At 35.9% G+C, this 27821-nt stretch overlaps 1 protein-coding gene across 2 annotated transcripts in view; it reads left to right on the top strand.

Moving 5' to 3' along the window:
• The window catches only part of LOC103023565 (chemokine-like protein TAFA-2), an 81985-nt gene extending 62021 nt beyond the window's left edge, over positions 1-19964 (top strand). Inside the window, exons 3-6 of one of the 2 annotated variants that reach the window (XM_015602945.3) lie at positions 2133-2288; positions 9728-9852; positions 14838-14887; positions 19235-19964. In XM_015602945.3, the coding sequence (XP_015458431.1) occupies positions 2133-2288; positions 9728-9852; positions 14838-14867 (311 nt within the window). In that variant the 3' untranslated portion in view covers positions 14868-14887; positions 19235-19964. The remainder of the gene's footprint in view (positions 1-2132; positions 2289-9727; positions 9853-14837; positions 14888-19234) is intronic. The other variant, XM_015602946.3, reaches the window with a different exon arrangement.
• The last annotated feature ends 7857 nt before the right edge of the window (positions 19965-27821 follow it).

Raw genomic sequence — 27821 nt, forward strand, 5'->3', positions numbered from 1 at the left:
AATAGAAATAGAACATTTCATTTCATTTTGATTTGTCTGACCACAGAACAGTTCTCCATTTACCCCTGTCAGTTTTATTTGAGTTTTGGCCCAGAGGAGACATTGTAGCATTTTTTTTGGATAGTTTTGACATATACATTCTTCTTTACATAATACAGTTTTAACCTAAGCGTAAATGGTGATCCACAGTCTTCTGAGCCCAGCGATTTAATGCAGTCTCACCTGAGGGACAGAAGATCACCATCATTCAATACTGACCCTTGTGCATAGGGACTTCTCCAGATTCTCCAGACTCTTTTTATAATATTATGTACTTTAGATGGTGGGATTTACAAACTATGTTCAATTTTACAATGCAAAACATTTTGTGTCCCACAATTTTTAGTCACAGATTTCCACTTTTTTGCATCTGAGAGATGCTAAATGAATGAGTAAATGAATGCTAAAATGCTATTTGAGTCATTTGAGTTAATCATGTTTTTTTCTATTTCAGCTGTTTTTTTTGGTACAGCTTACTTTTCCAACCTTTATGGTGTTTCTTATAAAATGTCTTGAAATGTCTTGCGTTTGTGTTCTGTGTTCTATTGTGGATAAAATATGAGCGTGTGAGATTGGGAAATCATTGCATTCTGTTTTTGTTTACACGTATTTACTTTACACAGCATCTACAGTCTATCACAATATACAAAGTGTGGCATATGAAAGCTTACAAATACTTTTTTGTATCCAGCAAAAATCTTTCCATTTTTGTAGTTGAATTTTTTTAGTTTTTTAGTTTTTAGATAACTTGTGGGCATCTTGCACAGCTTCTTTACAGATCATTCACAAATGTTGTATGATGTTGTCACATCTTAGCCCTTGTCTGTCTTGTGTTTTTTTCTTTCTTTGTCCCCTCCTCGTTACCTTCCCTAGGTGTTTCCAGTCCTCTCTGTTTATATAGAGCCCCTTTGTTTCGGTGTTCCTTGTCTAGTGTTTTGTATTCTCTGTTTTGTGATTTCAGGTCTGTCATTTCTTTTTGCTCCTTGTTTGTTCTTAGTTGGGTTTTATTAGTCATATTTATTCAGTCTGGTTTTCTGTATTTGTAGTTTAGTTTTCTTAGCCTTGTTTATTTGTTTTTTTTTGCTATCCTTTCCATGTTGGCTTTCTATTTTGTTTATTTACTCTTTGTATTAATACATATTTTACCTACAATTACATCCACCCTTTCATCCTTTGCCTCTATGTGACAGATATTTAGGACAGGGCACTGTGTAGGATATTCCAACAATATCAGTTTTTCTATTTTCAGTTAGTGCAGATTAATTTTTATTTTGGACATTTATTTTGAGCAATCTTTTATAGCTTTGGCTGTCTTACAGGTAATTCTCTAGCATTTTGTGGAATCTATGTTTCACCTGTACCTGTACATTCTATGCTTTACAGTTGGTAAGGTGTTTATTTCCATTAAATCCAATTATTTTTTCTTCTCTCATATTTATTCAGTTACACTTTCTGATTGTGGCAAAGGAACTAAATTTTGACTTGTACAAGTTTTCAAAACTCATCTGACTTCTCCGGATGTTACATTAAAAACTGTAGCTCTTTTGTGGAGAGGTCTCAGGCAAGGATTCCTCCTTATGATAACATCACACAGTGGAACTATGTTTCACTCTTTTTACTCTTAACATTTCATGCAAAGTCTTTATGCATATGGAGATATGTCTTGGCCTCCACAGTTCCCTTTAATACATTCTTTCTTGGTAATGGTTTTCACCATAGGAACTGCCAGCTGAAAATGTTTATCTTTCCTTGATTTCTGGGCATAGATCACTTTTACTCTTAAAAGGTTACATGATACATTTCTTAAGCCTGTCATTCAATGTCTGATTAATTATTGTGGATACTGAATGTACTGTGTTTTATGTTAGATTAGCTAGGCTATTAAGCTAAAAGCTAATAGCTAAGGCTATTTCTCAATTAAAAATGTATGTCATTTAGTCAATGATGAACAAATGTCTCCAAATGACTGTAACTGCATCATTTAGAGCATTTAGAGCATTTTGAAGTTTATATGGATCTGTACATTCTGAGTTAAATGTTGTGCGTTATGGTCAGTTACGCTCTGCATTATGTTTCTCTGTGTTCTTATTCAGCAGTTCACCATGTCAGAACGGGAACATGTGAGGTTGTAGCATTACACCGATGCTGCAATAAGAACAAGATTGAGGAACGCTCTCAGACAGTCAAATGCTCCTGCTTTCCAGGACAAGTGGCTGGGACCACCCGAGCAGCCCCCTCCTGCGTAGATGGTAAGTTCCAAAAAGGCATTAAGATTTTTTTTCTATGAATGTGTTCATCACCTTCAGGTCAATAAAATGTATCACATGTCTATTAACACAATTACTAGCAAAAAAATGTAAAATGTATAGTGCTAGTTTTTATTGTATTAATGACCCTGGTAGAATATTTTTATCAGATAAATTGTTTAATGTGTTCTTTTTGTATCTTTGAATTATTGGAAAAATGGGTTCAGAATTAGTGTGGAGTCATGGAGGTCCCTTCTCTAAAAAAGAGAAAATAATTAAAAATATTAAAAAACATTTAAAAATATCCTCAATCTCCCTTTTGGTATTCAATACTGACTAAGCAGTAAGAAACATGTGGATCAAATAAAGAGACTTTAATGAAAAAGGAGAATTAAAAATTGTGAACAAGCAGCGTCAGAACCAAAAGGCAAAAACAAAACCCAGTTAACATACCAAGGAGGACTGTGAGACACTCTAGGTCAAAAACACAGTGAGACAGTATCAGATGCAAGGCAAAAACATGATCATAATAACAAAGAGAAACAAAGAGAAATACAGGAAAGAGAAATGCTTTGTAATGATGGACTGAACCAGATCAAATACTCAGCTGGGAATGAGTGTGTGCGTGTGGGGTATGTATAGTGCGTGAAACAGGTGAAGTCAATATTAAGGTGATAGTGGTCTGAGATATGTCATGTAAGGGAGTGATTGAGACTCCATTGCCCTTCTGGTAGACACAGGTGCAGGAGGAATAGAAGCACCAGGTGTGACAAGCGTAGCCAAATGTCTTGCCAAGCTAATTATGGCACTGTGGTTAATCAAAAAATGATCAGTACTAAACCCATGCTTCTAAAAAGAAGTGAAGTGATACAGTAAACTGCTTTAACAAGATTAGGAAACACACGTCTTTAGTACAAGCCTTTTTTTGGTGTAGCATTGTTCAGATCTATAATTATAGAATTTTAGTACCACTTTAAAATAAGACTACCTTTATAAAGGGTTTATAAATGGTTTACAATTAGTTTATTAATTGTTACTAATTAGGTTGTAAATGCCTTAAAAACCATTAATAATCAGTTATAACACATATGTAGAAAGGGCAACAATGAGCTGTTGTTTGTCAAATAGTGAACTCACAGCCGTCTATATTGTTGCCCTTTCTACGTATGTGTTATAACTGATTATTAATGATTTTTAAGGCCATTACAACCTTATTAGTGACCAATAATAAACTAATTGTAAACCATTTATAAACCCTTTATAAAGGTAGTCTTATTTTAAAGTGGTACCTAGAACTCTTAATGATGATATTTGTACTGTATAATGTTTTCAGTTGTAGCTACATTAACTATCAGTTATGAGGCTGTGCACTTCTCTCAGTTTTGCTGTAATAAAACACACCAGTTGAGAATTGCACCTTGGAGCACTGTGTTGCATGCGCCCGCTGTTTTAAACTTATTTCCTTTATACTTACTTAAACTTATTTCCTTCTGTAAAGGGTGGATCAGGTTGCATCTTGAGAAAAACACATGAAAAAATAGAAAAAATGGTTTAATTGGCTAAATTCAGTAATTAAGTTAATGTGCAAATGAGCATGTATATAAAATGGAATGCATTCTTTGATCATCATTCCAATATTTCTGTCTTAAAAGAGGCAAATTTCAGTTATAATACTTTTCTCTACAACATGGGGACCCAATAATAATCCCAAATGAATTAATTGTGAAATAACTGTTGGATGAGGGATGTAAATGACATTGTTTGGTTTATAAACAAGTTTCTCATTTTCAGTAAGAGCTGAAGGTGCAAGCATGAAATAAGTGTGAAATTACATATACAGTGCATGCATGTTCACTAGGGGGTAAAGTGTGGATGCTGAACAGTCTACTCATCACTCCTGGGGTTCTTTGTTTATTAAATACGTGTGATTATTTCGTGTCCTTTTCTTTCCTCGCTATGATTTGTCTCCAAGCTTTATATTATCCAGTGCTATCTTGGATGTATGAAACTCTCCATACTGTTCATTACAGTATGACAGTTTATTTGAGAAAGGGGTTTCTTTAAGGGTTCAGGATGTAATCACAGTTTTAACAATATTATATAAAACTTCTTCACATATTAAATGGTTTAAAAATGGTACAAAACGTTTCAGTTTAAATAGTCAGAGAGTGCAGAGGAACTGTACTTAAATATAATGACTGTGTCCAAATCTCGCTCAGTTAAAACTGTTGTGTGGAGTCAAAAATATAGTTAGAATTAGAATTAGAATTAGATTTTTGAACAGCACCTTAGACATTAGCAGCATAATTGGTTTGGCACCTTGCAAAAATGCCCACCGCTTAATTATTCTCGTCAAGTTTATTAATATTTTAATCTTTAAAAACAACTTTTAAATGATGCAGAGCTGCACATTTTGTGTTAGTCTTCTTTTTGTGCCTCATCAGTGACTACAGGACGCTGCACACAAGATATTAGTGCTGCAGTTACACTGAGGTGTTTAAAAACTCCAGCAGCACTGCTGTGTCTGATTCACTCATACCAGCACAACAAATTGAGCATTGAAGCATTGAAGAACAGCATAAAAAGAAAGATAATAAAGAAACAGAAGGATAAAGTCTGTAGTTATAGAAATATATAGTCTACTCTATGCTGAGTTGAGCTGGAAAAAATGGATAATGGGTGTAGAAACCATGTTATGGTTGATTGGTGTATATGTAAAAATGTTATTGCTGTTAAATGGATAGATATAGTTAAATATAATACTGTAATATGGTTAACCCTCCTATTATGTTCATTTGTCAGAAACAGCAATGCATGCTTAACCATCCAAAAGATGTCTGAAACCCCAAAAAATACTAACAAACAGTGTAAATATTTAATTTCTAAATGCATTGCTAATTATTCTATCAATATTTAGTGCAATGGTGTTTCTCACCTCTAGCAGGTAATGCTTCAGTTAGGGTTATTCACATATTTTTCACAAAAAATACATGTTCATACTTTTCATTACTTTTAAAAGACCAATATAAAAAACATTAGTTCTACATAACATTAAAAACATTACATTGCAATTTTGTTTTTGTTTTAGTTTTTGCAGGGGATGGTTGCAAATATGTAAAATGAAGCATTTTCATATTATATGTTGATTATACTAATTAAGGCAAGCGGAAGACATTTCGTTTCGGAAAAAATACTTTTAACTATTTTTCCTAGAACTTTAAAACGGGTCATTTTGACCCGTAACATAACAGAAGGGTTATTATGCTAATGTGCAGGGACCTCTAACCTCTAACTTTGTCCTAAAATCCACTGTATTATTTGCATTTGTTTTGCAATGTTATACATTTGGCAGAATATTAAATATTTTTAAAATAAAAAATAAACTACATTTATTAAAAGAGATTTTACTAATTAGCTAATTGCATTTCTGTCAAAAGTAGATTTTTTAATAATAATACTTCCATTAATTTTAAAATAATACTTCTGTACAATAACAAAGTACAACTGCATAATTCTTTTTTTTCACCTATGTAGATAATGAATGACTCGTCTGTAACCCGTAAATCAATCAGAGGAGCAGAACAGCAGCGCTGTGAATAGTTTATGACAGAGGCCTAATATCAATATCTCTTCCTAATCCACTCTGAAAGGTCTGAAACTCTTAGAAGGGCAGATGAAGTTGCCGCCATACTGCTTTGAACTGCTTTGACTCATGATTGCCCTACAACACAAGCTGTAATAAAGCTATCAGAGAGCACTGAGATGGGCCTCAGCCCCTCAGTGCCGTCTGACCTATTCCATGACATTTTGTCTCTGACATTCTCTGCAAATTAAAGCACAGCACTAATGTGCTCAGTCAGGAGCGCACTGCAGGTAATCTCAAAAAAACGATCAGTACTTAACCTTTTCATTATCCCTAGTACATATTTAGATATTACACCTTTTCTCAGAGCTTTGTGGGATGATGGCCTCTTACACAGGCTACAGTTCTCTAATTTGAATCGCTGAAAGTTATAGCAATACAGATGCAATACCTTCTCTATCAGGATCTATTTTAAGGTAACTCATGCAGGTGTGGAAGTTTCTGAAAAAGAAAACAGGTATAAAAATAATTAACATTAAATACAGTCATGCTGTTTTTTTTTATTTTTACTGTTTTTTTAATGTTATTTAGTACAAACAGTACAAGAGCTACATGCACATACGTTAAAATATAGGAGGTGACAAAAGTTCTGGTGACCATGTTTTAAGAAATATATTCAATCTTAATTGCAATTAAATTGTATTTTTATTTCCATAATGAACACATTTTTATCTTCTCTCTCCATTGTGTTATGTTAGGTGGTTGTGACAATGTTTTTACTATTAAAATCAGGATTCTTAATAAATACGTCAAATTTCCCTAAATCGGATTTATCCAGGTATATACCTAGAGTAAAAATGGCTGGATCTAAAGTAAGTTCAATATTCAGGATAGTTTCAAACTTTTCAAGAACATTTTCAAGAAATATAGAGGTTTTGGGCAATCCCAAAATATATGTGTAAAATCCTCCACTCCTCCACAAATTCTCCATCATAATTTAGATATATTGCTGTATTTTCATATAATCAAAGGAAGTGTTAAAATATCGCATTTTTATTTTCCAAGCAAATTTTCTCCACATAAACTGTCAGTTTATGTCAGTTTATGTCCTGCTTTTAATCTGTCCTCCCATTTGTCATCCCTAATTATAATATTTGGCTCCAAATCCTGTTTTCCTATTTTTTTTATTTTTTATGCTATTGTCATTAGATTTTAATTTTTATGCTTTGTAATTTTTTTTATATAATTCCTAGTCATGCTGTTTCAATTAAAATAAATACTGCCATGTTGTTTTACCAACCTACAGTACTGTACAGCACTGTATATCATACTGATATGTTTGTGATGATCAAACAAACTTTTTTATTATTTTAATTGTTGTAATTCAGCCACATTGAAGGCTTTTTGAGCGTGAGCGTCCTGTTTAAGATCATGCCACAGCATGTCAATTACACTTTGACTAGTCCACTCCAAAATGTTTATCTAGTATTTTAAGTCAATCATTGTCCTGCTGTAGAACCCAATTACACCTGAGCTTGAGGTCACATATTGAGGGCTGGGCATGCTCCTTCAGAATTGTCTGGTAAACAGCAGAATTCCTGGTTTCATCTATTACAGCAAATTGTCCAGGCCCTGAAGCAGCAAAGCAGCCCCAGACCATCACACTACCACCACCATGTTTTACATTCATTATGATGTTCTATTTCTGGGCTGTTGTGTTTTTTAAATTTTTTTATTAGCAGTGCTTTTTGCCTTGAAACTCTCCCATGGATACTATTTTCGACCAGTCTCTTTGTTATAAAGTCATTAACTGAGGCTGTAATGCCCGGATCAGACTACAGGATTTTAGCTCGATTTTGACATGATTTTGTCGCCGCTGACACATTGCGTGACGCGAGCGACACCGTCGGAGCGTCCAACGGAAAAACTAGCATGTTAGAATTGTTTGTATTTTATCGCGTAGTTTGACACATGCTGCTCTGCGACCTGCTCCCTGACTCTGACCAATAGGAAGACGGAGCGTTCTGTGGCGCACAGGTGTAAACACGGGAAAAGAAATCGGCACAGTGCTCCTGCAGTTCTCTGGACCAGAGAAACCGTAGAATAATCTAATAATCATCTAATAATCTACTTTATCCATGAGATATTCTGTTTACAGGCACTGAAACCCAAGTAGCTATATCTTTACCATACCTTAAGTTCTCTCTGGAGTACAAAAAGCATGTAATGTCCATTTGGTTCACCCAGGAATGAGCCCACAGTCGCTTTTCCCCCTTTTTTTAGTTTCTTTAGCACAAAAGCACTACCATCGCGCAAAGGGCTTCTGTAGTCATGATTATCAGATTCTATGCTTCTCCCCCGCGATTACCTACGAACTCAGACAAGGACTAACGTGTAGTGTTGCCAGTCCCCCGAGAACGACGCGAAACTAAAATAACTGCTTAATCTGACATAGTGAACATTGTGAGGGACATAATTGTTGTGTAGTCTGAGCTTGGCATAAGTGAGATCTGCAGTTGTTTAAATGTTGTTTAGGGTTCTTTTGTGACCTCCTGAATGAGTTGTTTAAGTTATTTATCTAAAAAAAAAGTGTGATTTTGTTTTAGGTATGTTTCATAGAAAACCCCAATTTCTGATGTAGCAATTTTTGATGACCCCAAAGCAGTCTGAATTTACATATCAATTAAAACCAATTACAAAAAGTTGTGGTCAAACATTTACATGCCTGTACATTAACATTTCACTTCTTGTTTCTACACTCATTGTCCATCTTATCAATCTTTGACCATATAGGAGCACTTTGCAGTTCTGTAAATACAGACTGTAGCTTTTTTCTTTCTCTGGTCATGCTTTAGTCCTTCATCAGTACTCACAGGATGCTGTGGGCAGGATATTTCTGATTAGTGAACTATTCTTAGTCCAGCAGTGATCCTGATGTGTCTAAGAACTCCAGCAGCACTGCTGTGTCTAATCTATTTGTATCAGGGCATTTTAAAGCAATTTCATCTTTAACAAATTTGATCAGTTTATCTCTAAAGGTCCAGTCTTGCCATGACATTCATGTCCACGAGGGCCACAGCTGTGTATCTGCCTTTTCAGCCTACAGCAGCTTAGCCTTACCCATTCAGTTACAAGTTAGAAGGACTGATTCAGCTCAGACTCTTTTAATGAGACACAATATCAGAGCAGGCAAACTCAGCATATACAGCTTTGCTCTTAACAGTAACAAAAACAGCTGTTTAATGATTAGGAAAAAGAAGAGGTTGGGAAATGACAAATGTTATTTGAAATTAGAACTATTTTGGTACATAAACCCACAGAAAAAGTTTTAAGTGGACCTCCAGGGGGAAAAAATAAATGCAAGACAAGTGGAGGATATGGAGCTTTTAAAGTAAATGAGCAAAGCTTCTGGTGAAGTGAACAAATTCGTAAAGTGGCTGAAGTCAGCAACCAAATCTGTGTTTATGCACTATTTTAAAAATCCAACGTAACAAAGTTTGAATGCCTATTTGCTGAGTTGTTTGGATGAAAAGCTTTAACACAAGTCTGAGCCAATCTTCAAATCACATTTTAAGATTTATTTTTGCAGTGTATATATTTATAAATGCATTAAATACATTTTCCCATTGAATATCAGTGGTTTATGTATAAATATGTATGTGTGTATTACATATAAATTGACATTTTACAGCAGAAACACACTACTGAGAAACAGATACTTTGTGTTAACCTAAAAGTGTGCAGTCATGTATATTACATTTATACTATAGCTCATCTACTTATCAATGTCATATTATCAATAATATATATATGATGACTGTACAAATTTACATTGAAATGATATGTGTTTCCTCCACAGCCTCCATAGTAGAGCAGAAGTGGTGGTGTCAGATGCACCCATGCCTTGATGGAGAAGAGTGTAAGGTTCTGCCTGACCTTAAAGGGTGGAGCTGTGCCACAGGGAACAAGATCAAGACGACAAAGGTACATTTAACAAAGAGCCTTTATTAAAATATGGTGTAACACTGCAGATCACTAAAGGTCTACAGAACTACAAATGTGGTAAAATCGCCATACCAGTGCATCGCAAAAAAATTGAATTTCATTAAAAAGTGATGTGTTACACACAGATTGATCTCATTTAAGTATTTATTTCTTTTATTGTTGATTGTTTTAGAAAATTAGAATATTATATGAGAACAATTGGTGCTTTTGGCAGTGTGGGCAGTGTGCCAAGTCTTGCTGGAAAATGAAATCCGCATCTCCATAAAAGTTGTCAGCAGAGAGAAGCATGCAGTGCTGTAAGATTTTGTGGGAAAACAAAACTGCACTGACTTTAGACTTGATAAAACACAGTGGATCAACTCCAGCAGATGACACGTCTCTCCAAACCATCACTTCCATGATTGTGGAAACTTCACACTAGACCTTTAAGCAGCTCGGACTGTGTGTCTCTCTACTCTTCCTCCAGAATCTGATACCTTAATTTCAAAATAAAATGCAAAATTAACTGATGATCAGTGATGGTTTGGAGAGACATGTCATCTGCTGGTGTTGATCCACTGAGTTATTTATATCAACTCTAAAATCAGTGCAGTGTTTTCTGCTGACAACTTTTATGGTGATGCGTATTTCATTTTCCAGCAGGACTTGGCACACTTCCCACACTGCCAAAAGCACCAATTGGTCTTTTATAATATATTCATTTTCAGAGAAACTGATTTTTGTGTTTTCATTGGCTGTAAGACAATAATCATCAACAATAAAATAAATAAACACCTAAACTAGATCACTCTGTGTTTAATGCATCTATATAATATATGAGTCTCACATTTTAAACTGAATTACTGAAATAAAGAAACTTTTCAATGAAATTTTGATTTTTTGAGATGCACTAATATGTAATCAGTGTTCCATACATTGTATTTTCTTATGTAAACTTGTACATGTATGTATTTTTACTTTTACTATTAAGTTATTTTTATGCTAAAGGTCAGTTCAACAATGCAATAATGCTGTAACATATTTGCTGTATAAATCATAAGTATGATACACAATTTACTCTATTTGGAAAAACAGTCCATAACAGTCAAAAAGGCAGATTCTTCTTCCAGCACCTCTTAAGTCCTACTGTCAGACCTTGCAGAAAACGTGTGACGCTTTTACACCAATACTGGTTGGAGCCTCATTTTACACCTTTTTTTAAATGTTAAGTTCAGTGGCATCCAAGACCTGCAGCCTAACAGTTCACAGCAAATTACCGAGCCTTATTTGACGCTGTGGATTGCAGCCTATTCTGAAGTTTATTTGCCTTCAGTATCTACTATCTCCTCAGCAGCTTTGTCATTTTTATGTGCTTGTCTCTATAGCTATTCAGTGGCCATTATCTTTATTATCTACTTGTTTTTATGTCTCAACAGGCATCACTGTTTTAAAGCCAGACATTACATTCTTCAGTCTCTGTAACATTATTGAGTTTTACGGTGCTTTGCATGTGATTGTCGGCTAAATACAATAACTAAAAGTAAGAAGGCCTGCAGACTAGGTTTAGCCTCTAATATCTGGTTTCTCTTATTGGGCATCATTCATGAAATATGAGCAGAGCAGATTTGCATGTATATTGTCTATATAATAGTCATAAATACTTATATTTATTAAAGATTACATAGTCTTAAAACGTTTGTAAGTATGAACTAAATTTAAACCTGCTTCTGGCCATGTGTAAAGTGTGTGCAATGTCCAAACCACACCCACAAGTGTCATTTAATATATTTAAGTATTAACTTAAATATATTAAATGATAAATTTAAGTTATAAAATAAAATCAAACTAAATAACAAACAACAAGCTAATAAAACTCCTTTAATTCATTTACTGTTTTAAGTAAGCATTAAAAAAAGTATAATTTTAGGTCAAATCTTATCATATTAATGAGCAAAGTTTAGTGGGCTCAGAATATTTTTTTACAGTGCAGGTGAAGTCTGTTCTTGGCTTCTGAGATACTGCAATGTAACAGAGGGAGATGGCTGACAGATCCTCACTGAGACACATAACGTCAGAGCTTCAGATGAGCTAATCATTCTAATGCTGCACTGTATCAAATTCCCAAACAGCAAGCAACAAACAAATAGAATGAATATAAAATATTTAATGCACTTCATTCAATAACTTGTTGATTTACACATCAGATTATTATTCTTTTTGTTCTGCTGTTTTGTAGAGATGTTGTTGCTTTTCCCTTTTCTCAGTCTAAGGGCTTTCTTATATGGTGGTCATTTGTAATTTGACTAATTCTTGAGAATTTGGATGAAATAAAAAAATGTTTTAAAGAAAATAAAAAGTTAAATTAGTTAAATTACAAAATCTGATGGTATAACAAAACAAAAAGACTAAGATCTTGGCAATTGGACTGGAAATGTACCGTTGCAACCTCCTTATTTTGTATTTCTTTCATAAAATCTTTATGAAGACAGAATAAAAGGCAAATAAAGATGTAATATATATTGCACACTTTTTTTAAGCTTAAACACAAAAAGTAATGTTTTTATTTAACAGATTTTTTTTTGTATTGAAAAGACTTAATTCAATAATACAACAGCACTGAAATATATTGTAAGCATATTCTTTTAAAACAAATTAAATTTCCTCTGACTGTAGAGTCATTACAACATACTATTCCAATATTCATACCACTCAAGTCAGTGTCTTCTTGCTTAACTAACTTTATTTAACTACTTGATCCAAAAAATTACAATCCTGAGCACAGAGCTAAACCTTTTTCAAGGAATATAAAATGTACAATTAAGCAATATTATTATTATAAATCCCCCATCCACCTGTTATCACATATCAAATCATCAAAGTAAAAAATAAAGTCATTACCAATAGGAATAATGTACAATGCATCACTGACAACATTTTAAACTACTCAACGGTATATTTTATTGTGTAATGACTAATAAAATTGGGGGACATTACAGGAAATGTTGGATTTGGATAAATGTTGTCATGCCATTTTTATTTGGCCTTAGTCAATTGAGATGCATAGCATATCAGTACTAAGTGTTATGTATATGTAGGTAGCAGTGGCGGATGCTGGTCTTTCAAGGAGGGGAAGCTCAATTTTGGCCTAAATCTTAACATATGTAGGTTTATTTATACGTAAATTCTACTCTCCCTGAGATTAATTTTTTTTTTGTAAACAAAAGGCATTATTTTCAAGTTTTCACTACACAACAAAAAGGTACCCATTCTTTACATTGAACAATTACATAAAAACCGACGCTATGACATGAATAAACATAAAATGATCAGTAAAAAAAACATTACGCAAAATCTTTAAAGTTGGTAAAGGAAAAAAATGCAGGTAAATTTATTTCCTTTTTAATTTCCTTAAATAATCCCTTTATTAATTTAAATTATTTAAATTATTTTTAATAATAACACAATACTTACTACTGGCCCCAGTTCATTTATGTCCTGAGATTCATCAAGAAGAATGGCCATCAGTACATTTTATTTGTTACAGCACTTCCAGTCAGCCAGCTGAAAATACCTGTTACTTTTCCCACCTATTACACCAAATTAATCTGAGCAGTTGATCTGCCCTGCTGTTTAACTCTAAGTTTTTCTTCGTAAGGAAGACTATCAAAACGGATTTTTACACTAAAAGATCGCTGATTCGCTCATTTCGCTGTCAATCAAAAAGGGACTCCGGCTCAGACAGATCATCCAATCATCATGCAGAAGCTGAGCGTCCGGGCCGGCCGAGGCCAGCCCACTGCTCCATAGACCCCCAGAGACGCTGAGCGTCCGATGGGCGGGACAAAGCCCAGCATTTATCCAATGACTCGTCTCGTTTCGCCGCGCGCTTTGCTCCGCTATTGAGCTCTGTGGACGCTCAGCGTCCGCACTGTTCAAAGCAGCGCTGCGGGAATGAGGAAAGCCGCGGCGTTACCAGTGATAAGAAGCTGATTCTGAACTAAGTTCAGCGCGTTGTAGTGCATATTTAATCAGTGACATGTACACACACCAGTATATATTTAATCACTTATTTTTTTTACATTTTAGGGGAAGCTGAGCTTCCCTTGCAGTCTTAGAGCAATCGCCACTGGTAGGTAGGTTAAATAAACACTTTTACTAAGAATCAGTGATTTATTAAGTTAAATGCATGGCAGTAGACGTACCATACATTGCTATCCGTTGTTATTACTCGACACATGCATGTGTTACTAATGAATGTGGTGTTTAACTAGTGTTAACATGAATCTGGTGGGATATTTTACGGAAGATCCAAGTTACCAGTTATTTTGCTCGTGTTTGTATGAAGTGTTCATGAATGAGCCCAACTGAGTCTGTTGTAAAGGTATTGTAAAGTCCATGGAGTTGGATTTAATTGATATTATAATAGTGTTTATTGTGTATCAGCTGTTTTAACTATGTGTCCTAACTATGTGTACTGCCAGTTTCTTGGCAACAAGGCTAAATGTTAACGTGAAAAAGGTTATCTGAACAAAATAAAAATAATTATAAAAATAAGAGAACTGTAGCATTTGGTAATGCCATAGCAGGGAGCTTACAGGCCATCACAACACTCTTAAACCCTGACAGAAGCCGTACGCTTAACATACTGCTGGCTTTAATTAGAAACTCTTAATAGTAAGCTGATGCCAATGCCCTTGTCCTAGTTATGACGACTATATGGCTTCAGTCCTGCTCTTCTCCATCCATATTCTATCAATTATTTAAACTGCCACACCAAACCTGTCTGGAGCCTAATTATTGATCTTGGGAGGCTTAAGCGGCTTAAAACAGAGCACATTTCTCCAGCTGCTGTTGTTTGTGGTGGTTTTATATCGACCCGGTGATAAAACATATAAACCTCAAAAGAAGGTATTTCTTTCATTCTCTATGAAATATTAAACTAATACTGTTTCCTCCTTTCATTTCCTATGTAACCTTCGGGGCAGATCTCTGCTGACCGGGACCAGCTTTGGTAACCGCTGGAAACCAGATACAGGTCAGGCCGCACTTCACTATACATTAAGAGATGGCTGGTGAAGGCTAGGTGGGATTGATGTTTCAAGGCCACCAGCCGCAGAGTTTTACTCCAGGCTCCACACAGCCTCACCTACTCATCCATTCATCCAGACCAGCTTTAATCACTCCTGCACCTGCACCTGCATGACTTGGCATGAGTATATAGACATGTGATGATGATGATGTTCAATGATAATGCTCCAGTATTTAACAAACACAATGCAGTTATTGAGTTCACATTGGAGATTCATGAGATTTTTCCAAACTGGATGTGCATTCTGATTAAATTTGCTATTGAAGTATCAGCAGAATTCAACAAATTCTGTTAACCTGTGGGAAAGAGAGGAAAATACCCCAGACTTTAGCTTTAGAATGTATGTGCTCATAAAGCATGTTTTATTATTATATGCAGCGCATAATTATTGGCACCTCTAGTTAAAATATTTGGTAACACTTTCTATGAATGTCATCTGTATTAGACTCTATAAACACATTTATAACATATTATAATGCATTCATAAGTAATTATAAACATGATTATAAATATTCATAAACATGCATAACCCATAATAGCCGTGTTTATTAAGCATTATGACTTGTGATCATGTGATCATAATACATTGTAAGCTGTACTTATAATATATATATATATATATATATATATATATATATATATATATATATATATATATATATATATATATATATATATATATATATATATATATGTTATGTTAAAATAGTATATATCTATCATTAATAATCTAGTCCCACAAAGTAAGTCTGTCACTTTACTTGGAGCACACAAAGACCTGTTATAATACATTATAATGGACTATAACTAATAATATATTTAAGACAAGTATAATTCATGAGTGGTTAAACATATATGTAAACCACAGCTTTTTTAGTCAAAATGCATAATTCTGCAAGCTGGGACTGAGTTTCTTGGTATTGACGTATAACCTTATAAACATCTATCAATGCATTATGATCAATTCATGATGCATAATATACATGGCTATGATGGATTACACATTTTCATAAATATGTATAGCCATGTTTATGATGCCTTATGAATGCATTATAATGTGCTATGAGTATGTTTATAGAGTCTTACAGAGGTGACATTCATAGAAAGTGTTATCAAATATTTTAAATACCTTAAAATCAATGTAATTTTTAATGCAGGTGGTTCACTAGGTTCACTAGGCACAAAATCAAGCTCCTATCATGGCCATCTCAGTCCCCAGACCTCAACCCAATAAAAAAGCTATGGGGTGAGCTGAAGAGGAGAGTGCATAGAAGAACACCAGGACTTTGGATAATTTAGAGAGGTTGTGCAAAGAGTTTAAGTGCTGTTTTGTTGGCAGAAGGAGGTTGTACAAAGTACTAAAACCAGGGGTACCAATAATTGTGGCACACATGAATTAATTGAAAAGATTTATTTCTTAATGTGTGATTTTTCCCCCACCAAATAAAGACACTTGAATTAAAGCTTAGATATGTTTGCATTGTTGTCCTTTATTATATTTCAAAATAAAGAATGTATTAGAAACCAAAGAACACTTCTGAATCAGATGTGCCAATAATTATGAGTGCTGTAAAAAAAACTTAAAAGAAGGTTACAAAGTAAAAAAAAACAATATTTTAGAGAGTCTCTCAGAAGGAAGTTATAGAAAAAATTGGAACAATTTCAGATCCTTTTCCTCAATATAGAATTGTAAAGACTTTGGATATCCAACCATCTATAGTGCAGAATATCATCATGCTGGTGATCCTCAGGCCCTTAGATGACATTGCTTTAATAACAGGCATGATTCTGTACAGGAAATCAATGCCTGAGCTCTGGAATATTCTGAGTATTCTGTTCAACCAACGAATGCATGTTAAAGCTGCATCATGCAACGAAGAAGCCATCGGATCACAGAACAGCTTTACATTTGTCTATTTTAAATACATTTTAAATTCGTTTTTGTTTTTCATAAAATGGCAAAATGCCTCAAGTATTTCAATTTAATTATCAATGAATAAATAAATTAAACTAAAGGTGCTTTTGCTGTTGTAGACAATGCTGACTTTTATGATATGGAACTGCTGCTGGTTCAGAAAGAACAGCTCGAAAAACAAACAAAAAAAGCAGACAAGTTCTTGGTGAAAGATATTCATTGCTCTGTAGGAAAGGTGGAAAGTGCATGAATTAATAAATATTTACAACAAGAATTGGAGGCAGAAGTCGGCCCATTCGAGAATGATGTGCAGACCTGTGTTGAGGTGAAATCTCTCTGAGAGCAATTCTGGTGGAGGATGTTGTGTGCCATCCACAAATCTCGACAGGTCATTTAATCTCAGGCAGTATCCACGCCTGTAGTATCTGCATCGGCCCAGAGGAGTAGAAAACTTCAGCAAAAGTAAGCCGCTCAAATCCGTTATCGATGCAGAACCGTCTCAGGCAGCGGCTCCGGCGCTCGGGAGGCCGCAGGAAGGCACTAACCAAAAAACTCATTCCCAGTCACAGTTCAAGGCCTGGAAAATCCGTCACCAATTTAATATTTCCTGTCTTGATGAGCGCAGTGCGGTGAATCGCTCAGTGCAGCCTGGCAGGGGGGATAGTAGAGGTTCACTGTTCTGCCTAGAAGACTACTTATACACTTCACTTATCATATTTGGCCTTGTTAAGGTGGAAAAACAGCATGAAAATCCAATTTTTTGTGTGAATCCGGTAATTATGTGGGCGAGAATGTACAAGAATAAGTTTGTGTTATGTTGTCACAGTAGGCTTTATAAAAGATCTTTAACATGTTTTCTGTCCAATTAAATTAAATAGAGCTTTATCACTTCAAAGAAAGCAGTTCCTGTGATCCACAGCCAAACATTCATTAAAATGCAGGAATCCAGGAAACATACATTTATGGACATTTATAGTGGCTTACAAAAGTATGCATATCCCTTAAACTTTTTAACAATTTTTCACATTTTTACAACCGCAAGCAAAATCCACCCAAACTGACAAATCGAGCAAGGAAAGCTCAGGTCAGAGAAACAGCCAAGAGGCCCATGGTCACTCTGAAGGAGCTGCAGAAATCCACAGCTCAGGTGGGAAAATCTGTTCACAGGGCAACTATCTATCTAAAGTCGTGCACTCCACAAATCTGGCCTTTATGGAAGAGTGGCAAAAAGAACAAATTTGTTAAAAGAAAAACACAATAAGTGCTGTTTGCAGTTTGCCACAAGCAATGTAGGGGACACGAAAACATGTGGAAGAGGGTGCTGTGGTAAGATGAGACCAAAGTTAAACTTTTTGGCCTAAATACACTAAATACACTTTGTGTGGCAGAATACACCATTCCCACTGTAAAACATGGTGGAGGCAGCATCATGTTGTAGGGATGCTTCTCTTCGGCAAGGACAAACCTGGAAGCTGGTCAGAGATGATGGCAGGATGGATGGAGCTAAATACAGGGCAATCCTGGAAGAAAACCTGTTGGAGACTGCAAAAGATTTGAGACTGGGAAGAAGATTTACTTGCTAGCAAGACAATGACCCTGAACATACAGCCAGAGATACAGTGGAATGGTTTAGACCAAAGAATATTCATGTGTTAGAATGACCCAATCAAAGTCTACCTGACCTACATTCCATTGAACTTCTGTTCACATACTCTCTTCATCCTATACTTTATAAAGAAAAAAGGGCAAAATCTCAGTCTCTAGATGCACAAAGCTGGTAAAGACATACCCCAAAAGACTAACAGCTGTAATTGCAGTGAAAAGTGTCTCTACTGAGTATTGATAGGTATTGAAAGGTGGCTCTACTAAGGTTGAATACTTTTGCATGTCACACTATTCAGATTTTATATGATTTTTGGTTTGTGGTTGTAAAGTAACATGGTGTACATTTCAAGGGGTATAAATACTTTTGCAAGATAGATAGATAGATAGATAGATAGACAGACAGACAGACAGACAGACAGACAGACAGACAGATAGATAGATAGATAGATAGATAGATAGATAGATAGATAGACAGACAGACAGACAGACAGATAGATAGATAGAGGGGAAATTCTAGACATCCAGCAGCAGGTATAATACACAAAGTTACAAAATGAAAAATATAAAATATAAAGATATGAAGATACATACAAATACAATCAAATAAGGTTAAATTAGGTTAAATAGAGGTTCAGACTGAGAACATCAGAAAACTGCAGTAACATTGTTTTAATTACACTGGGCTTCAGTTTTAAGGCAGATATTATAAATTGTACTATGATGTCAAACTTCTATTCTTACTCTAACTAATGGAAATATTATGTGTGTTCCAGGTTGACTGAATTGAAGTCTCCTGCTCCCTGCCTCTGGGTTTGATCTGTGAGGAGTTAAAGACTGATCCCCACTGGGCCGCTTTGTATCGGCACAACTTTCACGAGTATCAGAGTGGAGAAGGTTTCTGACTCTGCGTACAGTGAGCACATCCGGACGCTGCTGTCTGCTTCACCCCCACATCTTTGTACAGCTTGTAGTGGATTACTGCAGTAAATAGCGCTTACAGTGTTGCTCGGACTGAAGGCTCAGCTCCAGACTTTCCTTTCTGTGGATCCAGAGCATGACAGGGTGAAAAGGTGCAGCCACTATTTTGCCTCAAGGAACAAGTAATTTAGTCAAGCTGATGCACCAGTTATAGCAATTGGACTACAATGTAAGCACTGTGTAGAGCTAAGGTATGCCGGAGAATATATTTATGTGCTTTGTATTGTAGGTAAAAAGGGTCTAGAGAAATTCCGACCTGAATGTCCATGTAACCTTATGTTACGTTATGCAACTTCAATTATATTAATTCTATTGTATTAAATAACACATTAAGACTAATGCAGGGTCATAGTGGAAGTACAATTTAGTTATGTTCTTTTTTTATATATGTATAAATACTCATGCCAATGCTTTCCCATATGTGTAAGAAACAAAAATGATCATACAATAAACCATGATTGTCTTTAAATTCCTGTAAGAGCTTTGTGATTGCATTCGCTGATGCGTGGGACTGTGTGGCGTCATGTCAGGTTGTGTTGTAGTTATTAATAAATATTTTATTCAACTAAGCAATACAAGTTTATTTAATAGCATGGTCACGTATTCAAGCCATCATGCTTTCTTTAGAAGAGCCATGTATATACAGTTGCAGAAAAAAGATTGGATTTCTGCATGAATTGGTCATTAAATGTGTTCTGATCTTCATCTAAGTCACAAAAATAGAAAAACACAGTCTGCTTAAACTAAAACCACACAAATAAATATATGTTTGCATGTTAAAGTATGTGAACCTTTGGATTTAATAACTGGTTGACCCTCCTTTGGCAGCAAAAACCTCAACCAAACGTTCCCTGTAGTAGCAGATCAGACCTGCACAACAGTCAAGAGGAATTTTAGATCATTTCTCTTCACAAAACTGTTTCAGTTCAGCAATATTTTTGGGATATCTGGTGTGAATCGCTCTCTTGAGGTCATGCCACAGCATCTCAGTTGGGTTGAGTTCAGGACTTTCCATAAGACGTATTTTCTTCTGTTGAAGCCGTTCGGTTGTTGATTTAATTCTATGTTTTGGGTCGCTGTCCTGTTGCATCATCCATCCTCTCTTGAGCTTCAGTTGGCGGACATATGAACTTAAGTTTTCCTGCAAAATGTCTTGGTGAACTTGGGAATTCATTTTACCGCTGATGCCGGCAATGCGTCCAGGCTCTGAGGCAGCAAAGCAGTCCCAAACCATGATGCCCCCTCCACCATATTTCACAGTTGGGATGAGGTTTTGATGATGATGTGCTGTGCCTTCTTTCTCCACACATAACTTATTATTATGTTACTTCCAAACAACTTAATTTTGGTTTCATCTGTCCACTGTATATTTAGCCAGTACTGCTGTGAAACATCCAGGTGCTCTTTTACAAACTTCAAACATGCAGCAATGTTTTTTTTGGACAGCCGTTGCTTCCTCTGTGGTGTCCTCCCATGAACTCCATTCTTGTTTCATGTTTTCCTTATTGTAGATTTGTCAACAAAAATGTTAGCATGTGCCAGAGGTTTCTGTAAGTCTTCAGCTGACAAACTAGGATTCTTCCTCACCTCATTGATCATTCTGTGCTGTGCTCTTGCAGTCATCTTTACAGGACGTCCTTTTTTGTGTGAGGCATGATTTACATCAAGCATTGCTTCTTAAGAACAGCAAAGACAAAACTAGTGTGTGTTTTTATAGGGCAGGGCAGCTTTAACAAACATATCCAAACTCATCACATCCTGGCTCCAAGATTAGAAAAGTCATTAGCCTGGGGGTTCACATACATTGTCCACCCTGCACTGTGAACGTTAACATGTTGTGTTCAATAAAACCATGCAAATATATAATTTTTGTGTGGTATTAAGCTGGTTTAAGCAGACGGTGTTTGTCTATTGTTGTGACTTAGATGAAGATCAGAACACATTTAATGACCAACTTATGCAGAAATCCAAGTAATCTCAAAGGGTTCAAATACTTTTTCCTTCAAATGTACAGTAAGTTAACCACTGACAATATGCCTATACATTCTTATTTTCATAAATATCTTATCTTCTTATATGCCAAGTATATAAACCAGTAAAATCACTTATGGCCCTATTTTAGTGATCCATAGGCAAGCCGTCAACCGCGTATGGCACAGCTTAATTTAGGGTATGTCTGTGTGTCTTTGCTATCATAACGACAGGAAAAGTACACCTTGTGCAGCTGGAAATTGACCAAAGTGACATGTACTAACCCTCTTAATTAATCATATGTTTTGGTGTGTTTTAGGCATAACAAGCAATAAACCAATCAGCGTGTCACTTTCCATTCCTTTCAAGAGCCAGGTGTGCTCTGACTTTGGCAGATTGCTATTTTAGGGCGGCAGCTTCCTAGACGTGTCCAACGCTTCTCAACAGAGGAAACTGACCTTCCTCATTCATTCTGTTTATCGTGGATGTAAAAGTTTACATAGCTGCCAACAGGCACGTGATATGGGTTTGTGCCAAGATAGCAATGAACGTCTGACTGTTAATGTCTGTCTAGGTTGCTTTCAGTCATTTGTGCACCTGTGTTATCCATTGTCAAGATAGCAATACACAAGAAATTAACCTGAACACACCTCACTTCAAGACCACACCCATCGTCATAGATATATTCTAAGGACCGTTGCTATTTAAACAAAGCTGGTGGAAGGGGTGAAAATAAACTGCTGACAGGGTGTAAGATAGCAATGAGCATTGTGATGCACATTACATCTGCAAGATGTAAGATAGGGCCCTAAGAAATAAAGGCAACATGAAAATTAGTACGTAATATGGTACCATTTTATACAATCAGTAGGGTGTTGAGCTACCCAATGAAGAGACAAGACATGCAGAAACTAATACACAACAGAAAGGCAACAGAAATGAGCTTGCGACAAAGGAACAGATGATGGTTTTCAGGGACTGTGTAATTTTAAAGGCTTTAATCAAATTTAAGTAAAAAGCAAAATAATATAATTTAGATACATTTTGCAGAAGTAATTTCTCCTAGCACTTAAAAACGTAATCAGAATAAAAGGGAATAAATTGATCATTATGCTTTGGGGTTAAGTTATAGTCAGTGGCACAGGAAACATTTTACTGTCAGAGAAAAGAATGAATTTAAAGGACCAGCAAAATCTTTAAGCAGACATCACACATTCTGTAAAAAGCTAAAGGTAAAAGAGGATGATTCAGATAATAATAATATTCCTAAACACTCAAAAATTCAAAATCCACAATGTACAATTTCAAGAGGTTTGAGCTAAAGATTGTATCCTTCACAGTCTACAAACATAAATAGGCTATTACCATCTTTTTCTCACTATAAGGCACACTGTATCATAAGTTGCACTATCAATGAATATTTATTTTCTGGTTTAATTTATACATAAGGCGCACTGATTATTATGTGACACTAGTAAGAAACAGGGGCGTTGCCATGATTTCCTTCTCAAATTCAAAGTAAAGTAAAGTAAAGCTAAGTACACAAAAATGTAACATTCTTTAAAGGTCAACCGAGCGCTGGATGTTCATCTACACAAATTTCTCTTCTGAAAACTGTTTATTTGGGTGTCTGTTATTCACAGTAAGCTTAGATTTTCAGATTTCCACTAAGGCTGGGTGCAGCAGCAATAGCATTAATGGCTAAACACTAGCGCTAGTAAATGCCGCCCGACAGTGCTACATTGAGAAACCCTTAAAGTTCGGTTAACCCAGTGCGATATTAGCTAGCAGTTTGTCCCACAAAGCTTGTTTTACCATGGTAAATGTGCAGACTAGAGCCTGTTATATTCAGCGGCGAAAAAGCTAGCGCTTAGTACCAATAGCGACAAATGATAATGGTGCTCCAGCAGTGCTAGCCAAGGTTAGCAGCAGGCTACAGGATGATAATTCTCACATCTAAATGGTGAAAGAGCTAGCGCTTTGCAGCTATGCTAATACTGCTCCAGCCTCGGTGCTGGAAAACTAAACTGAAACTCCTTTATAACGATGCAACGAAAAAAAGCAGTGTCTACCGAATGTTCACGCCTCACTACACAAAAGTCACGGTACACACAGTAAACAGTACAGCACACACCAGGTGTTAGAACTCACAGTTAACCCCTGTGTGATTTCAGTACACTGAAGAATATTCAGCTTTAACTATAAAATTAGTGATTTTTTTTCTGTATGAAATAACAATAAAGTGAGTCACTGGTTTTCTCTGTATGAAAATATGATTCATGCTGATGTAATTGGCAGCATTTATACATTAAAACAGTTCAGTGATGTTTTGTTTAAATCATTTTAGTCAGATTTGCGTCATACAGCTACAGGTTTGTCAATTTTTTTTATTAAATATAATAAACATAGTTTTAAAGTTTTTGTCAAGCGATTACAAAAAATAGAATTAATTACATCATCGATCCTCTTTTTCCCCCCTGCTTCTTTAATCTCCTTCTTCACCATTCTTATTCTTGTTCTGAGAAGTCTGCCTCTGCTCCACTAACTATGCAGGAAGCCCATTTGCCCACCTGGAACCCACCTAACCCACATTCCCCCATATGAGCCCAAAAATCACATGTTAGCTGGGATGGTTAATGTGAAAGCAGGACATGAGTTATGAAAGTATAAGTGAGTGCAGGACACGTGATTGGGCCTGTGTGTTTGAGCTAAACAGTCTCATGCACATCCATGCAGGTTTATCCTGCTGAGAAGGAATCAGAGCCAGGATCTGGAGCCGGACGCATCAAAGCAGCCAGCAGATGTGGTGTGGAGAGCTGGGTCAGGGCAGCATCAGGGCAGAACACCTGTAATCGAGACAGAAACAGGAAGAAGAAGGAATGTCAAATGGAAGGTCATTGATCAACCACCATACTTTTATACCACTCTTATACCAAAGTGTTTTGTTGTTTTGTTGTTGTTTACATATTAATTTTTTGCAATATCCCACACAAACAAAACCTGCTTTGTAGTAAGCATTAGGGGCTAGCAGGAGCGCCAAGCTGAAATTTAATGTTGGCAGGAAATACATCAACCTTGGCAGCTTTGCTGAAAAGAAAAAAATCTAAAATGAATTTTAGATTATGTTCAAAGGCTTCCACTGCAACAGAAAACTAAAGATCCTTTAAAAAAAAAAGAGTAAATAGCTGCCACACAACTGCATATTTGCCTCATGCATGTATGTCTGGATCACTGATTATATTGATTCTGGAATGAGAAGCTCAATACAGACACTCTAAAATCTGTTCTTTACAAAAACTCACTTTTATAATAATTGTGTAGTTTTGCCCATCTTAAAAATGCTTCTGGTCTACTTTATCCCTTTATGACATAGTGTTGCCCTCTGGCAACAAACCACACTTTTTGTTTATTACACCTTTCCATAACGTAGCATACTTTATTTATGTATTTATTTATTCATTTATCTTTAATTTAATGTTACATGGCATATATATGTCCAATACAATGAGACATAAGTACAAGTGGGCCATACATAAAAATCTGTGCAATCTGTGAATATGTAAAGAAGTATATTTGGCTGTTTTTATTTTTACCCTACTGTAAAAAAAAACAGCTTATACCAGCTAAAGCTGGTCAAGCTGGTTGACCAGCTTTACCAGCTTAAGCTGTGTTTTGGAACCTGGTAGCTGGTTTCTAGCTGGTAACTGGTTCATAGCTGGTCAGAACGTCTAAAACCAGCTACCACTTACCAGCTACAGACCAGCTACAAGCTGGTTTTAGATGTTCTGACCAGCTATACACCAGTTACCAGCTAGAAACCAGTTACCAGGTACAGACCAGCTACAAGCTGGTTTTAGATGTTCTGACCAGCTATGAACCAGTTACCAGCTAGAAACCAGTTACCAGGTTCCAAAACACAGCATAAGCTTTAGCTGGTATGAACTGTTTTTTTCCAGTAGGGTACTATATTCTTACATTCTTGTTTTTTTTTATTTATTGGCTTGCATAGTTAAAGCACTTGTGTTAGATTAATCATGATTAAGCAGTGGTTCTCTCTCATCTCTGGTTCTGGAGACTTTCTCCTTCTACCCTTCATGTTTTTGGTGTCTCAGACTTAACTGAGCAATGTTTCAGATAATTTCCAGTACTAAATTGTAGATGTTTTCTAAAGTTTGGTTCTATTATTTTATTTTATTTTAAGTCAAGCTATTATTATAAAGCAAGCAAATTAATCAATTGCCTAGGGCCTGAGATGGCATGGTGTCCCCTGACAACGACAGGTTATAAACAGGTTATGCAAAGACAAATTGTGTGAGCCCCCTTTAAATTGTGTGAATGTTGATGCAGGAAAGTACATTGAAGCTGTTATTAAAATCCCCCTCAAGAGGGACCACAAGTTGCTGACAGTAGCCAGATAGCCAGGTTTGTGATTCTTGCAGCCGGCACGATATGAAACTTAAAACCACACTGTAGAGGAATTTTGGTCCACTTATCTTTAGAGAATTATGGAAATTCCTCCACATTGGAGGGTTGTCGAGCATGAACCGCCTGTTTAAGGTCATACCACACCATCTCAATCAGACTTTGACTAGGCCACTCCAAAACCTTAATTTATTTATTTTTTTCATTTAGGTTTTTGCTTGTATCATTGTCCTGCTGCAAAACCCAAGTACACCTGAGCTTAAGTATCTCAATTACTTTCTTTCTTTTTCTATTTTTTCCTTAATTTCTTTGGATATTGGTATGAATTCTAGCTTTGATTACCTTTTGCTCTACTTTGTTTTGTCAGGCAGGTCCTATTTAAGTGATTTCTGATTGAGAACAGGTTTGGCAGTAATCAATCAATGCTAGCAACAAACTAGAACAGTTAGTGCTACTTCTTTCCAACAGGCTGATATTATGGCCTCACACTGTAATATGTTATTTTAACAGTTTATCATAGTTAATGAAATTGCTAGTGGCGTATGCTAGCTTTTCTACCATGATATTCTATCTATCATATGGGGGTGGGAAGTAGTCTAGTAGTATTCATGCATGCCAGCTGACTTTAAAACATCAGGTGCATATCTTTAATTCTAGATACTTCATGCACTTAATGAACACAGTAACTAAAAGTTAATATGGGGCCCATTTTGTTTGGGACCCCAAAATGCCTTAATTGCCCAGCCTGGGAAATTAGTGAGTGGGAGTGTATCTGTACTTATCTCATATTCCTTTCTGTGGGGGTGTAAATGGGTCCAGTTAAGATGATGGGGAGGGAAAGGGGCTCAATCTTAGTAGAGGAACTTATAAAATGAAAAATAAATATACATGTATGAATTATAGAGCACGAACAATCATATAATAATTCTTATTGATAATAGCTGTTTGATTTGTTGCTTGTGTTGTTTTGTGATTATTTACCATCTAATCTATTTCTTTTCATTTTCTACAGTCTTTTTGTTGGTCTTTGCACTCCACTTAATGGTCCACCTCACACTCATATACCCTACTACTTAGCCTCATGTAAATCCAAAATCCTCATGCAGGGTAGCAACAACGTTATGTATTTTGACAAAAAGTCAAAACCAGAAAGCCAACTAAGTGAGAAACTGCACAAGTATTTACATAAGTAGTGATTACTGTAAACAGATGACAGTAATCAGTATTCTGGTGGTGAGGAACAGGGAAAGCATTCATGTTTGCTTGAAGTTGATGGTACGACAGTGACATCATGTAGAGAGGGCTTATGACAGTTGTGATTGGTGGACTCGACAGATTGCAGCAGGAGAACCCAGAAGCTTGACACATTGTCAGGTGTGCAGTGAGCAGGACAAACACTAAAATTGGCTGGACAGTTAGCCTCTAGAAGCAGGGATGGAGACCACTGCCCTGCATAAAACCTACATGAAAAACCTTCACAACTTATTATAGGCAAACTGAAAATGTAACAAATGAAGACAAGATCATTCATTGCTTTAATGTTTCCAAATACATCTTGAGTTAAATATACTTAGGGAAATAACTTATTTACTATAAATATTTATTTATTTATGTATGTGTATCTAAGAGCACAGTGCTAATTTGCTGTATTTAACATATAGAGATGAATATAATATGCTGCACTATGATCACTCCCTATCACCTTATTCTCCAAATAAACAAAAATATTTGCACACTAAAACACATAGACGTGTATGTTCACAGTACACAATACATTTAATTTACATAACCGGGGTCCTCAGATCTCTGCATAAATCCATGCACCCCTGTCTGTGTTGGATGACTTGTATTATAAACCCTCAGTTAGTGGGCTGAAAGTCAGACTTGCTCTCACGCAGTTAAACGTACACAGTGTGATCACTGAGCCGGAGAAATCAACGCCTCATGGGAGCTGTTCAGTGTGTTTGTGGATTTAACATGTTGTGATGT

This window comes from Astyanax mexicanus, chromosome 2 (assembly GCF_023375975.1).
Source record: "Astyanax mexicanus isolate ESR-SI-001 chromosome 2, AstMex3_surface, whole genome shotgun sequence".
Classification (NCBI taxonomy): Eukaryota; Metazoa; Chordata; class Actinopteri; order Characiformes; family Acestrorhamphidae; genus Astyanax; species Astyanax mexicanus.